We start from the raw sequence: 12996 nt of genomic DNA on the forward strand, positions 1-12996 counted from the left end.
TGGGTCTTTGTTTGTTTCGGCTGGTGGACGATGACAGCCATGACTCGCAACAATAGGCTGGTTGGAAGGGCGAGCTAATATGATTCCAAGGGGGGCTTGACCCGTCAGAGCTAAACGGGTTCGACAGACTGGTGAAACATCCCGCAGCTGGGAGAGCAGCCTTGTCTCGGATCCGCCAAATCATCTGGACATGTGTTGAATCCTGTGACGAAATTCGAGGGAGATTGTCTGACGGTTACGAGAGGGCAACAAAAATCCCCACGCTGTACCAAATCCGATGTTGGCCAAATTGCATAATACCGGACAGGTCTCGCTTGATTTTATTTTTATTTATTTATCTATTTTTTTTTTTTTATTTTTTTTTTCTTCTTCCTCTGATTCGGCGAGAGACACGGACTGAAGGAAGAGAGACTATCGACTGTGCCATGGGCCCCATCACAGCAGCAGCCCAGCGACGGGTCCAGGGCACCGCCTAAACTTGACTGCGACCGGAGGCCAGGCCTCGCAGCAGGGAACCGCCGTCCAAGGGGGGCTAGAAGCGACCGCTTTGTTTCACTGAGGCGCCGGCGCACTGCCAATGGGAGTGCAGAGAAGATGGGTTTTGTCACTCTATTCTACTCTTTTTGATTTTTATTATATACTTCATATTCATATTTTTCCTCTTCATGTTATTTCATCCTTCGCTGTAGCTCACCAAGTCACTGCACAACTCGTTGGACAGGAAAACGGGACAGTTGGCCTTGTTCGTTGAGCTGTTCTCTTCCTCCTCTGCAGCCCGGGCCCTTTCACTGTCGTCCTCCCCAGACACGGGTGGATACATGCGTGTTTCATCTTCCCAATCCATCATCATTTCGACTCTCAACAACCCGGAACCCGGACAGTCTGGGGACAGAAATTTTCCGACCGAAAACAAAAAAAGTAATTAAAAAAAAAAAAAAAAATAATCAGTCAATCATGGGCAACTCGCTCACTAAATCATTAGTCAATGACCAAGTACTCGCCCACTAACACACTCTCTCTTCTCACTCTCTCCCTCTTGTCTGATCAGTGTCTCAGAACCGCCCCACCCGGCACTGTGGCTGGAGTTCTCATGGTGCGATCGTCTCTCTGCCAAAAAAAAATAAAAAAATAAAAAAAAAAAAGGCCTGCGCTTGCTCGACTCTTCCTCTTCCATCAGTTGTAAGTTTTGTATGCGTGTGTGTACGTACATCCATCCATGGTCGCAAGTACTCTGTAGATACGGAGAACCAAACAACGGCACGCCATCACGAACTCTGGAATGGCCAAGCTCACGGGATGTCGACGCCATCCCCAGCCCCGGTATGCAACTGGTCCAATAGTGTCGCCAGGATATGCCCCTTGGAGGCTTAACAGACCAAGCGAAGGAAAAAGAAAGAAAGAAAAGAAAGAAAAGAAAGAAAGAAAGACAAGCGAACAGCAATACGGTGCAATAGCATATGCGAACAAGGATGAAACCGAGACTATCGAAATTCTGCTGCCCAGACCCTTGATCGGCCGGTTGCTAAATATTACTCTCTCCAAAACCGAATGTGCACTCTACGGGGAACGATATCTGGGGCTCGTGTCGTTCGTTGGCCTGTGGGCGAAGATGATCTACGGCGCATTCCGTCGTTGGTTAACTGGTTCAAGCAAAGCCTTTTTTCTCCTTACGCAGCTCACGTAGGAATCGCCGTCTTTAATGAAGCTGCATCTCTAACCACATACTTACGAGCTGAACCAAAAAAGGAAACACATTCCTCCGATCCAACTTACTCCTCCCTCCCTAAATTTAACCAAGGTACTCCGGTACAGTGATGCGTACTCCCGTTCTCTGGCTCTCTTCGGCCTTGGATGACCAGCTCAAATGCCCCATGGCAATGGCGTACATGCCAAACCAGAAAACACAGAGAGCACTCACCATACAGGTGGGGGAGGGGACATGTACCCCAAACTTGTGCCCTGTCACGATGGCGTGATCGAAGAGTAAGTAGGGCCGTCCCTGCAAGATCTTACATCCATACGGTACATGGTCCTTTTTTTTTTCCCTTTTTCCCTTTCACTCTGCAAAACCCCCGAAGCTGGCCGCGAACGTGGCATCTGCCTGCCTGTCCATGGTATCTGCAACAGGGCCACATTTTAGTTCCCGTTTCTCAGCCACGAGAGGCCGACGTTCGTTTCTTCGGCGATTCGAGCCCGGTGTGGCCCAAAAGCTTGGTTTGATTTCTCGGTTTATTTTTATTATTTTTATTTTTTGTTTTATTTTATTCTTGCCTCACTTTCTCGTTCCTCTTCCCGTTTCACCCAGCAATTTCCTCTTTCGTCCATAGAACGCATTCTTGTCTCTGGAATCCGAAAATCCTCGCGTGTGCCGGGCACTCGCCAATTCTTTGGAATAGTTAACCTTCAGTATCCTGGAAGGCAAAAAAAGGTCGTACCGTGGCATCTCACAAATTGGCTTCCCCCCGTAGCATGGAATCATGGAATCTAAACAAGCTTCTGCCATGTTCACCTGACAGACCTTTCAACTGTTTTCGTTTCATTGGTTGGAAGCAAAGGGGGGGCGTCTGGTGGAGTTGTATCCGAAAGTCTTGGTTGAGTGAAGGGAGGGGAGGGGGGATCTGATTCCTGGGGTAAGATAATAACGAAGGGGACATATATGCTTTTGATTTCTCCTGCCAAATTGTTCCTGGCCTTCCTTTTCTTTGTTCTTTGGTCTTTTTTCTTTTCCCTTTTTTTTTTTTTTTTTTTTAATTACGTCGGTTGACCATCCCAACCCATCGGCCGTTCTCGGCGGGAGGGATTCGGGATGCTCGGGAACCCATTCCGGAGAGCTGAACAATGTGTCCACGTGGGTCTTGATGGGATTGATGCGCTCCGTAACTGCAGAATACATACAGTATCCCCACGGGCTCTGGTATATATCCAATTGATGGAAAAAGAGTGCCGTCTCAGTAGTATCTCAGGCCTCGAAGACGAGCTTCAGCCTTTCTTGAAATGCCCGACTGCTGCTGCTGCTCGCTACTACTTTCAGCTGGCTGGGCGGTTCAGGGGCAGTGATGACTAAGCAGTGGCAGCGGAGCTTTTCCCCCACACGGCGGGGAGGGAGGGGAAGAGCTCGGGGAAAGTTGGAGAACGGCGTTGCGCGTGTATTTCTTTTGCCTGCGGGATCGCGAGCCGGGAAGCGAGCCCGCTACGAGATAATACGTCCTGCACCACCATTGTTTTGGCATTCAAGCGGTTATCGAAACAAGAAACACAGCGCTGATACCCCCGATAGTACATACATATACATAGATCTGTGTGGACATCTCAAAAGAAATAATGGCGGACCAACTAGCATGGATAGGGTTGGGAAACATGGGCCGGGTAAGCCAGCAAGCCCTCCATTCACGCAAGGGTTGAACCGATTATGTTAACAGTTCCGCTGCTCCAGGGCATGGTCCGCAACCTCATCGCCAAAGGCTCGCTCTCCCAGCCCCTAATCCTCTATAACCGCACTCAGTCCCGAGCCACTTCCTTCTCCGAGACGCTCACCGCCGGCAGCACCACCGTCGCCTCGTCGGTCGCAGAAGCGGTCCTGCCCGCCTCCATCATCTTCACATGTCTGGGCGACGACAAGGCCGTCGAGGCCACGATCGATGCAGCCCTCCAATCAACAGACGTCAAGGGTAAACTCTTCGTCGACTGCTCCACCGTTCACCCGGACACATCTCGCAAGCTGGAGAAGCTCCTCGAGTCCCGGGGCGCCAGCTTCATCGCATGTCCGGTCTTTGGCGCCCCGCCCGCCGCGGACGCCGGCCAGCTGGTCTGCGTGATGGCCGGGAAGAGACATCTGATCGAGCGGGTCAAGCCGTACTTCGCCGGCGTGGTGGGACGGGCCAACATCGATCTCAGCGAGACCTCCGAGGATCCCGGCAGGGCTGCGATGCTCAAGGTTCTCGGCAACTCGATGATCTTCCAGATGGTGTCTGCGGTGTCGGAAGGTATGGTAGTGGCGGAGAAGTCCGGGCTGGGTGTCGGCGAGGTGCACAAGTTTCTGGAGGCCGTCTTTCCCGGTCCGTACGTTGGGTATTCGAAGAGGATGATTTCAGGGGATTATTTTACGCGCGAGGAGCCGCTGTTTGCGGTTGATTGGGCGCGGAAGGATGTTGCGCATGTTCTTGATCTGGCGAAGAGCGTGGGGTCCGAGATGAAGGGAACAGAGAGGGTTGATGAGTATCTGAAAGAGGTCAAGGCGCATTCGGGAGAGAAGGGAGATATTGCCGCCATTTACGGCATTGCCAGGGAACATGCCGGCTTGAAGTTCGAGAATAAATGACTATCCGGCTTGAACAGGACGAAGCTATGATCTAGTTTCTTTGGTGTGAGTAGCTCCTTCTACGCATTCAGTCGTTATTAACAATTGAACACGCTCATGGTACGTTTGTGGATGGTAATCTGGCCACCGAACCCTGAAGAGCTCTACTTGCAATGTTGTAACTTGTCTCGCAACTTCTCCAGGCACTCAGCGCGGAAACATGGAAACAAGCATGAAAACGCTTAATTAGACCCAGTTGTTCTCGATTGCTCCTTAACCAGGGCCTCGTCCTTCCTGAACCGATGGAAAGGTCTACTGGTATGCCCCCAAAAATTGGTTTATAAGGCCATTTTGTGCTGGCTCCGGCTACCACGCAACCGAACCAGGTGATGGCTGGCTTCTATATCATCCGTTGACACCTCTACCGCCTGGGTCTCGCCATTTCTTTGATTTTCTTGATGATGTGCCGCTGCGTGGTCTAACTACAAGGTTATTGGGGTTGCTTTTGACCGGCACAAAATTACATTGTTGAACGGAAGAGGGCTGTGCCTTAAAGCAACCTCCTGGCGCTGAGGTTCCAGAGGAATCGGTGGCCAGGTGGGTTCGGAGTGCATCTATAAACGTATGACACCAACCAATACTTAACCCGTTCCTTCACGTTCCCGTTCCAATTCCAGCGAAAGGCACAGTTACAGCCCTTGCGTCTCTCGCATGATGATTATCAGGAGTTTCGACTGAAATTTTAATATAGAATGCTCCTAGATGCTAAATATGATATATCCTGAAACGCCACTGTGGCTGCTCTTCTCCTGTCCGTGGCACAGCTGACTTCTGCAGCTAATGTACATCACAGAATCGCATTACCTGGGGTTGCTACCGAAAAAGTGAAATAAGAGAGAGGGAAAAAAAAAAAAAAAAAGAAAGAGAGGAGGTAAGCTATGAGGTTCATTCTGATATACAAGTCTAGCAAGCGATCTATTGGCGCTGGAGGCGAACTCAGTATTTATTTACGGAGTAACCAGTGTAACCAATTTATAGGGATCGAGGAAGCTGGCCAGGGTTTCAACTCAAAGCTTCACTTTTCCTGGAACATTCCATTTTGCCCGAAGCTCTACTTTGATGAGTAGCGAAATTTCGCTTGAAACGCCGACCTTCAACCTATGTTGTACTACTTTTGAAGTGAAGTCTTTGATCCGTCTCGCTCTCTGTGCGCCTCGACCTCGCTCTCGACTGATCAAGGGGCAGAAGGCCGCCATTGTTTATGAGAGACTGTGCTACCACCAGATTTCCCCCATTGACAAACTTGGTTTTGAATTCGAAATACTTGGCTACATACTCGGGAAAGTCTGTGACTCAGTGTGTCTATTTTGTTTCCTCGCACAGCAGTTCCTGTACCTTGGCACTGGCACCTGGCATGGATGCAACTCCGTACTCTGTTACAGTGCCAACAAATGAGATAGAAACCCGCCTGGTGTCGTCTACTACCAATACCAACCAATAAACCTGCTTTGTTGGTCACGCAAAGCCAACCTTTATCATCGCCATTTGGGGATACATTTCATTTGACAAATCCAATCCGGCAGCCGGAACTGTGATTTCAGCTCTCGCAGCTGGCGCTTGAATTTGTCGCTCGACGACTATGTTTCTCAAACAGCGACGGAACACGGTGCGTGCATTATTACGGCAATAATAGGGTTCAACGAATGTTAGTTACCGTGTGCGAAGGAATGCGGGGTCTTAGTTCTTCTGTCTACAAACAGCCTTGAATGGTCCCATGCTCCCTTCTCAACGCGGGGCTCCTCCCAATGATCGAGACAATGATGCATGATACAGGGAAAATCATCATCATGAGCTTAAGGGGAATTATACTTAACAATCCAGGTCCCGCATATCTGTTTATCCAGCGATGAAGCGACAAAGAAGTGCGGAAACAAAACTTAGATCCCGAGCCCCTAGTTACATGCGAAATCCCGGGGGTAGAAGCAGAGAACTGAGGATAAAGAAGGTTATGTCGATACCCTTGGCACACCAAAGCCCTTCAACGCAGAGAAACATATAAAGAAGACGTGCGTAGCTGCCTGTCCATCAAGTCCCTTGGAAATCGCTACCCCTTCCACTTCAGCCAGCAAGCATCGAACCGTCCCGACGCGCAGCGCTATATCCAATTACTTTCAAACGCGAGAAAACACCCGATTCTCTTTCTAAATATGTTCTGGCTGAAAGCCATTGCGTTCGCCACTGCGGCTCTCCTGGCAAGTGTCTCCGCCGCCCCAGCGCCGGATATCGCTGAGAGGGCTGACCGATGCGAGTCTGGAGTATGTTATGTCGATAAGCCCACATGGTGTCAGGAAGGATGGGTGAGTACTTTCTTGAGGTGTTTCGTCTTATTTTCCCCCCGTCACTTGAGCCCAAGGACCCTTGGGACGATATCCGCGTTCTTTTAAACCATCCCGAAGCTAATTCAATGGAATAGGAACCAGTGCACTTCCAGGTGGTAAGTTCTTTGCTGCAGCGATTGAGATGTTCCGAATGAATTGCACTTGTTTTCTGCTCCTGGTGATGATGCCTATTGATCTATGAAATTTAGACCGGCTGCTGGGTTTGCTGCACAAAGAGATGAGGTGGAAAATGATCTGGATGTCTCTCAGTTTAGATATGTTGACAAAGGGATTTTTGGGAACTTCCTGTGATCAGGGATATGGGTACCCCGTCCTCTATGCACAGTACACATAAGCCATTGGGACAATGTCGTATATGATGGGCATGTTCACAAGTCAAGATAATAAGCAAGAATTATGGTCAACAGAATCTTCATTGGAGTACGTAAATAAGGGGCTAGAGTATCCACGCGACAAGAAGAGACCTCGCTACAAATTTCACCCTCCTAAGGCGAGCCACCATTGCGCGCTTCTCTGTCAACACTTTTGTGTTTCACTGCTGGTGCCCATAAACAAGAATGCATGCCCCGGCAAAGAGAAATTCCGACCACCGTCAAACCACCTGACCTTAAATCGCCCCCAGGAGGTTGCTTTTTCATAGCCTGTTCTGAGGTTGGGGGGTCTCCAACTGTAATGCGGCCGCAAGTGAAATCACAGATGATTCGGAAACTCGGTCATGCAATTAATTGCAGGCAGAATAGGAATCTGGCGGAGTATGGACTAGGCGCAGAAGCTGCTTGCTAACTATTCATCTGAACTAATTAGCTAGGCGATCGCCGGTGTCCAGCCTGCTAGTCCCCGACCCTTTATTTCTGCCTCGTTCTTCTCTCTTCCATTAACCGCACATTAACCTTTGAGTGCAGAGTACAGATTACCCAACAATCATCACTAGCAGCAAGTGCATTACTTCTCTTCTCTCTTCACCCCCAAAGACACCTTTCTTCCGCGCACAATGGACAAAATCTTCCCTCACCCCCCTTACGCCGAAGACCAACCACATTCCCATATCATCCTCCCCCTACACGTCATTCGCGCCGGCCTAACCGTTGGTTCAATCCTATCCGTCGTCTCCGCCACCATCTTCACCGCAGCAAAACAACCCCGAACCGTCCCCGTCTACACCACCCGACTCATCACATATGCCAGCCGGGGCTCCGTTGCCGGCATGCTCGCCGGCGCAGGAATGGTGACTTTCAAGATGCGCGGACGGGAAGAGATCGAGTGGCAGGATCGATCGTGGAGGTTGCTGGAAAACAAGGGACAGATGGAGATGGATCGATGGGTCCCCGCTGGCGGAGTGCTTGGCGCGGTGGCGTGTGTGGTTGCCGCGCGGAGAGGAAAAGTGCCAAGCCTCGGGACAGGGACTGCGGCGCTCGGGGGACTGGGTTTAGGGGTGGCGGGTGGGGCGGCGGGATATGCGGGATGGAGATATGGGGTCCATGGGGGCAGGTTTGATTGAAATGGATAGCAGAGATACGGACGGAGATACTAGCGTCCGCTCTTCAACAAAAAAGAAAAAGTAAAAAAGAGAGAGGATTTGCATATTGTTTTGTGCATGGCGAATTATTGTTCTATCTATTTCCATTGATGGATATTGCTCTACTCTTTACGGAGTCCTTTTTACGGAGGATGTTGACATTCCCGCTTCCCTCGCCTTGGCCCTCTCAAGCCCCTCACTTCACGAGACCTTTTGACCCTCGGCTATTCTACAAGAAACGTCTATCATGACATCAGGCCGGGTCACAATCTCTAAAAAATGGAGCTCTCTTCTCATCTGCTCGTTTCATACTCCCAGCTCTCTCAGTTCTCCAACTATCTTGCCCAGCGCCCAAAACCAACAGCCATGTCGAACACCAAAACGATTCACGTCCCCCACCTTGGCGGCATTGACGCTGCATACCGTATATCCGATCCCTACGACGCCTCTAAACCTACCCTCATCTTGATAAACAGCTTCACAACATCTTCTGAACTCTATGATGCACAATTCTCCAGCCCCGCGTTGTTATCCAAGCTCAACCTCCTCGCCATCGAGCTCCTAGGGCATGGGCAAACCCGGACAGAGTGCGAGCACTGGACGTATTGGGACACTGCGATCATGAACCTGCAGGTCATGGATGCATTAGGTATTAAAAGAGCGTTCATTCTTGGTACCAGCCAAGGTGGCTGGGTAACCGTAAGAATGGCATTGCTTGCCCCAGAGAAGGTGGGGAATCCAATAGACATTAACTTGAGACATATCATATTGCCCTCACTAACAAACCATACAACCTGGATAGATCCAAGGAATCATCCCTTTGGGCACTTCTATGGACTCAGAGTCCCCCCGCAGCCGTGCTCTCGGGTGCTGGGATCCCATCCAACCCTGTGCCGACCTTATCAATTCTTGGACCAGCGACACTCCTACGCCTGATTTCTCCCTCACGCAGTCATACTGCGACTTTCTCATCGATGCGGGTTTCGGCGCCAACTGTCCCTCCGAGGTCCGAGCCTTCTGGAGCCAAACCCTTCAGTCTAAATACCGGGGGAACGATGGTCGAAAACGGATCAGGATGGCGGCGGTCAATCTCCGCGATAGAGATACTTTACACAGCCGGCTATGGGATATCCGGTGCCCTGTCCTCTGGATGCATGGGACGAGCGATGTTGTGTACTCGGTTGCTAATGCGGAAGAGGAGGTCAAAATGTTTGTAAATTCGCCAGATGCAAGGTTGATTGTTGTCGAGGGTGGCCAGCACTTTTTGAGCTTTTCAAATCCCGAGGAAGTGGAGCGGAATGTGTTAGAGTTTGTGGAGAAGTATTAGCCTCATTTTCGACTTCTCCTATCATCAAAATAGCACAGAAGGATTAATTTTGACTGTACGGTTGATCGTCCGGTCCTTAGTTGGGCGCTTTTCACTTTGTGAACCGAGAGTGGAGTGATTGCTTTGCCACCTAATGTGCGAGTTGACTCCGACATTATCTTTCCAAGTAGTTATCGCTTTCGTTACTTTGTTCCAGTCCCATAACGTACATCATCTAGCCGTGTTTTTCCGAAGGCTAGGGGAAGATTGAAATTCGGAACCGCCTCCTAAAATCCGAACTCATATAGAAGGGGATTCTTCGACCCTTCTTCTAAATGCATCATAAAACTTTTAACACCTTGGATTGCCTGTAACCTCCACCAGAGGACATGCTTAAGACATGTGAATGTCCCGCCAAGAACGCAAAGAACCGAAAAAATTCGCTTCGATGAAATAAAGGTGTCGCTCAATAGATCAAGGCAGTCTCATCAAACCGCTAATGGGGAAAAATATTGAAAAGGAATTTTTGGACGTGAGAGAGGGCAGCTTGCCTGGCAAGCGGGTGAGCCTAATGCTCTCAGGCATCGATTGGGGAATGAATACCTCCGCTGTATTTAACTTGGCCACCATAGCTAATAAACAAAAGCGGGAAAATGAACCCAATTCAATTTGGCCCGTCACATGTTGGCTTGGCGAGGGACATGGCACCCTCGATGGAACCAAGGATATGCCATGGTACCACGACAGCTTGTGTAAGGTGTGTGTATGTGTACAGGCCCGCAATGCAGAACCAGCCTTCTCAAGCAAGTGGGAAGGTTTATTCATGGCCGGTGGGTTTGTACAAAATGGTTGTCACATACTGTTCGTCGAGATCAATCAGCAAGGCTGGTTACGGCATAAACGGGTTCAGGTTGGGAAGTACACAGACCTTTCTTTTGTATCTTGTCGTCACGCTCGTGGCTAGGACACCATTTTTTATACTACTAGTCGCAAGATGGTTCAAGACAGTGTGATTCGGGTAATTCAGAACGCTGTTATCGTCTTTCATGGGCGTGGAGCTGTTCAATATCGATCGGCCGAGGAACATTGGCAGCATCGGTGGGGCAGGAAAATCATTTATGATGTTCGCGGCTTGTGTATAGCCCGGTGTGCTTTCTTCCGTATCTATATCGATGAGGACCGGTGGAATAATTGTACGGAAATCACCGAGGGGTATCTCTTCTTCAGGCTCCTTTTCGGGTTCTTCTACGGGTAAAGAGTCGGGAAGCACCTGCGGGGGATAAAGTCCTGGTGGAATCACAACTTTAGGAGGCTTATCACTTCCCCGGGAAGCTGGCATTTCATCAGGGCTTATTTCAATGTAGTTGACCAGGTGGTTGGTAAAATCAACGGCAGTGGGAAGGCTGTCGGAAGTTCTCATAACACCATCTACAATGAATTTAAGATGGTGCGTCCCTGGACGAAGTTTGAGAGTAGTCGAAAACAAGCCGTTTTCAACCTCGCTAGAGGAGACAACGGTCAGGTCCATATGCTCCGAAATGTGGCCTGCCATGGACCAAAGGGGTGGGGTTACCTCTTGTATAGTTTAAATTTCCTTGCCCAATTTACGAAGGTTCCTGTCACATATACCTTCTCCCCACCACCTCTCCACTCGATAGTCGTCGATACGGCCTTGTTTAGGCCGGTGGTAACAAATGGTTCCAGCTCATCCACAACTTCATCGTCATCATCAGCAGTATCACTCAAACCTGATTTGTCAGGGTAGATTCCGGCCCTATCAAAAGCGGCCGTTGCACCCAATGAGCCACTGGCTGTGATTGGTGATCCAGGGACCGACATCGCATCGCCAATCGGCAGAGGAAGCCGTGGGGGCCGTGAGAGGTGTGAAGGGGTAGCATAGTAGGTGTTTACAGACGGTCCATATCCGCCTACATATGGATACTGCTGTGATGACGCTGGAGTCGGGACTTGAACGGCTCTTGCTGGTTCAGGAGTGTCGGACGGCTTTGGGTGGATAGGAAAATCTCGAGTATCATCTTCACGTTCCTTCCGGGAGATGCGTCGTTCCAACCTATCGTAACCTCGACCTGCCGACTCGGCGATGTTGCGTGACTGTAGCCTCTGATGAACCGGCGTTTGCTGCCGTTGAGAATATTGACCGGTTGCGCTCTCTTTTGAAGCCGATGGATCGACAGCTGCTGATTTGCTCCCCGACAATGCCTGGATGGACGTTCTTCTGTTCACTTTCCTGTCGTTCCATTGCGCCGAGGGGCCTTGCGCTGGTTGACCAGGGGGTTTCGACGGGGTGTTTCCCATCTTCACATCGCCCAACCAAGAGGATGAAGCCGACGGATTGCGCGCGCGCGCGAGAGAGAGAGAGATAGAGAGAGACTAAATTTCTTAGCACAACGGCCTAACGAAGTTTCTCTCTGTCTTTCTCCTGTGCTTCGACGACGTTGCTACACGGATGGCATGCAGCTCGATAGAGAGCGGTTCCTGGCATGATGTCGTATGGTTCCTCTCGCAAGCAGCAACTACCTGTCCAAAGCGGGGCAGTTAGGGTTTAGGGTTTGACGTCAGTGCCCGTGAGGCTTGGCAGCGGGGCGACAAGGCTTGGCGGGATCACGTGGATCCGAGGCCCAAAAACGCCAACCGGCAACGATCGCCCATCATCGACGGCTGGACCTTGGCGGTGCCAGCCGCCCAGGGGGGAACTCATGAGAGTGCGAGGGACCGGAGTCGTGTTGGCAGAACGCGGTTCGTCAGCGCTAGCGAAAGGACGCACCTGACAGTTGGCCGATTGTGGGGCGTTTTGCAGGAGATGGTGTTTGCGGTGGCCGAACATTGAATCGGCCCTGAGCGTCGGGCCTCCGTTTCAGCGTCGAGACCTCTTTTCTCAGGGGTTGCGCTTCCGGGGTTATATTCCCTTTTTTGGAGCGCCGCAGGAGGAGCGATTCACTTCTCAGTCTGTGGCATGCATGTCCAGGCAATTTCCAGCATCTTTTCCACATGCCATTTCAGCCTGTTCTCGAGGTTTGTCGGATCTTCAGGAACAGTAGATCGTGCCCCAAGTGTGCCAATGACCTGCTCGCGTTTTACTCGGAAAATTTCGCCGACGGATGTCCAGGCACCCTGGTCTACTCTGGTGTTTGGCCGCAGAGAAACTCCTGTTGCTGTTGCTGGCATGTCCTGGCCACCTCCCTGCCCTGCTCCACTACGCTGGAGGACAACTCGCACCAATCCATCCGCGCCGTCTTTTCTGTCTGCACATCTTTGTGCAACCGGCAGTGCCCCGTAGTACAGAGCATATCTCGGACGGGAGCAGACCTTTCAGGACGCTGGAATAGTCCTGATACTATCAGTGTCTTATTGGGAATTCCGTTCCCCGACAATCCACCAGTACGGAGTAGAAAAAAAATCTTACCAGATCCTCAGCACGTAATGCTGAACGGCATTAAAATTATTGGAGGCCTGATGC

General features: G+C 50.5%; 5 protein-coding genes across 5 annotated transcripts; 4 read left to right on the forward strand and 1 right to left on the reverse strand.

The window, feature by feature from the left end:
• Window positions 1-2542: 2542 nt before the first annotated feature.
• D8B26_000701 (uncharacterized protein) lies at window positions 2543-4513 on the forward strand. The gene is made up of 2 exons (XM_066123309.1): window positions 2543-3366; window positions 3434-4513. Exons 1-2 carry the CDS (start codon window positions 3322-3324, stop codon window positions 4316-4318), a joined length of 930 nt encoding a protein of 309 aa, XP_065979383.1. The 5' UTR covers window positions 2543-3321; the 3' UTR covers window positions 4319-4513.
• Window positions 4514-7350: 2837 nt separating this feature from the next.
• Window positions 7351-8442, forward strand: D8B26_000702 (uncharacterized protein). The gene has a single exon (XM_003071069.2). The coding sequence runs from the start codon at window positions 7688-7690 to the stop codon at window positions 8192-8194; it is 507 nt and encodes a 168-aa protein (XP_003071115.1). The 5' UTR covers window positions 7351-7687; the 3' UTR covers window positions 8195-8442.
• Window positions 8443-8461: 19 nt separating this feature from the next.
• On the forward strand, window positions 8462-9539 carry D8B26_000703 (uncharacterized protein; the record flags this gene model as incomplete). Its single annotated transcript, XM_003071070.2, has 2 exons — window positions 8462-8941; window positions 9015-9539. The coding sequence occupies exons 1-2, from the start codon at window positions 8492-8494 to the stop codon at window positions 9537-9539; spliced, it is 975 nt and encodes a 324-aa protein (XP_003071116.2). The 5' UTR covers window positions 8462-8491.
• Window positions 9540-10335: 796 nt separating this feature from the next.
• Window positions 10336-11880, reverse strand: D8B26_000704 (uncharacterized protein; the record flags this gene model as incomplete). Its single annotated transcript, XM_003071071.2, has 3 exons — window positions 11092-11880; window positions 10447-11020; window positions 10336-10377 (listed from the first exon to the last, which is right to left on the reverse strand). Exons 1-3 carry the CDS (start codon window positions 11832-11834, stop codon window positions 10336-10338), a joined length of 1359 nt encoding a protein of 452 aa, XP_003071117.1. The 5' UTR covers window positions 11835-11880.
• Window positions 11881-12492: 612 nt separating this feature from the next.
• Window positions 12493-12816, forward strand: D8B26_000705 (uncharacterized protein; the record flags this gene model as incomplete). The annotated part of the gene is made up of 1 exon (XM_066123310.1): window positions 12493-12816. The coding sequence occupies one exon, from the start codon at window positions 12493-12495 to the stop codon at window positions 12814-12816; it is 324 nt and encodes a 107-aa protein (XP_065979384.1).
• Between the last annotated feature and the right edge of the window lie 180 nt (window positions 12817-12996).

This window comes from Coccidioides posadasii, chromosome 1 (assembly GCF_018416015.2).
Source record: "Coccidioides posadasii str. Silveira chromosome 1, complete sequence".
NCBI classification, from domain to species: Eukaryota; Fungi; Ascomycota; class Eurotiomycetes; order Onygenales; family Onygenaceae; genus Coccidioides; species Coccidioides posadasii.

Excerpts from the sequence above, each read along its gene's own strand:
- D8B26_000701 (XM_066123309.1), top strand. The coding sequence starts at position 3,322 with ATGGCGGACCAACTAGCATGGATAGGGTTGGGAAACATGGGCCGG. Across the intron at positions 3,367-3,433 it reads GGTTGGGAAACATGGGCCGG|GGCATGGTCCGCAACCTCAT; the intron begins GTAAGCCAGCAA and ends CCGCTGCTCCAG.
- D8B26_000702 (XM_003071069.2), top strand. The coding sequence starts at position 7,688 with ATGGACAAAATCTTCCCTCACCCCCCTTACGCCGAAGACCAACCACAT.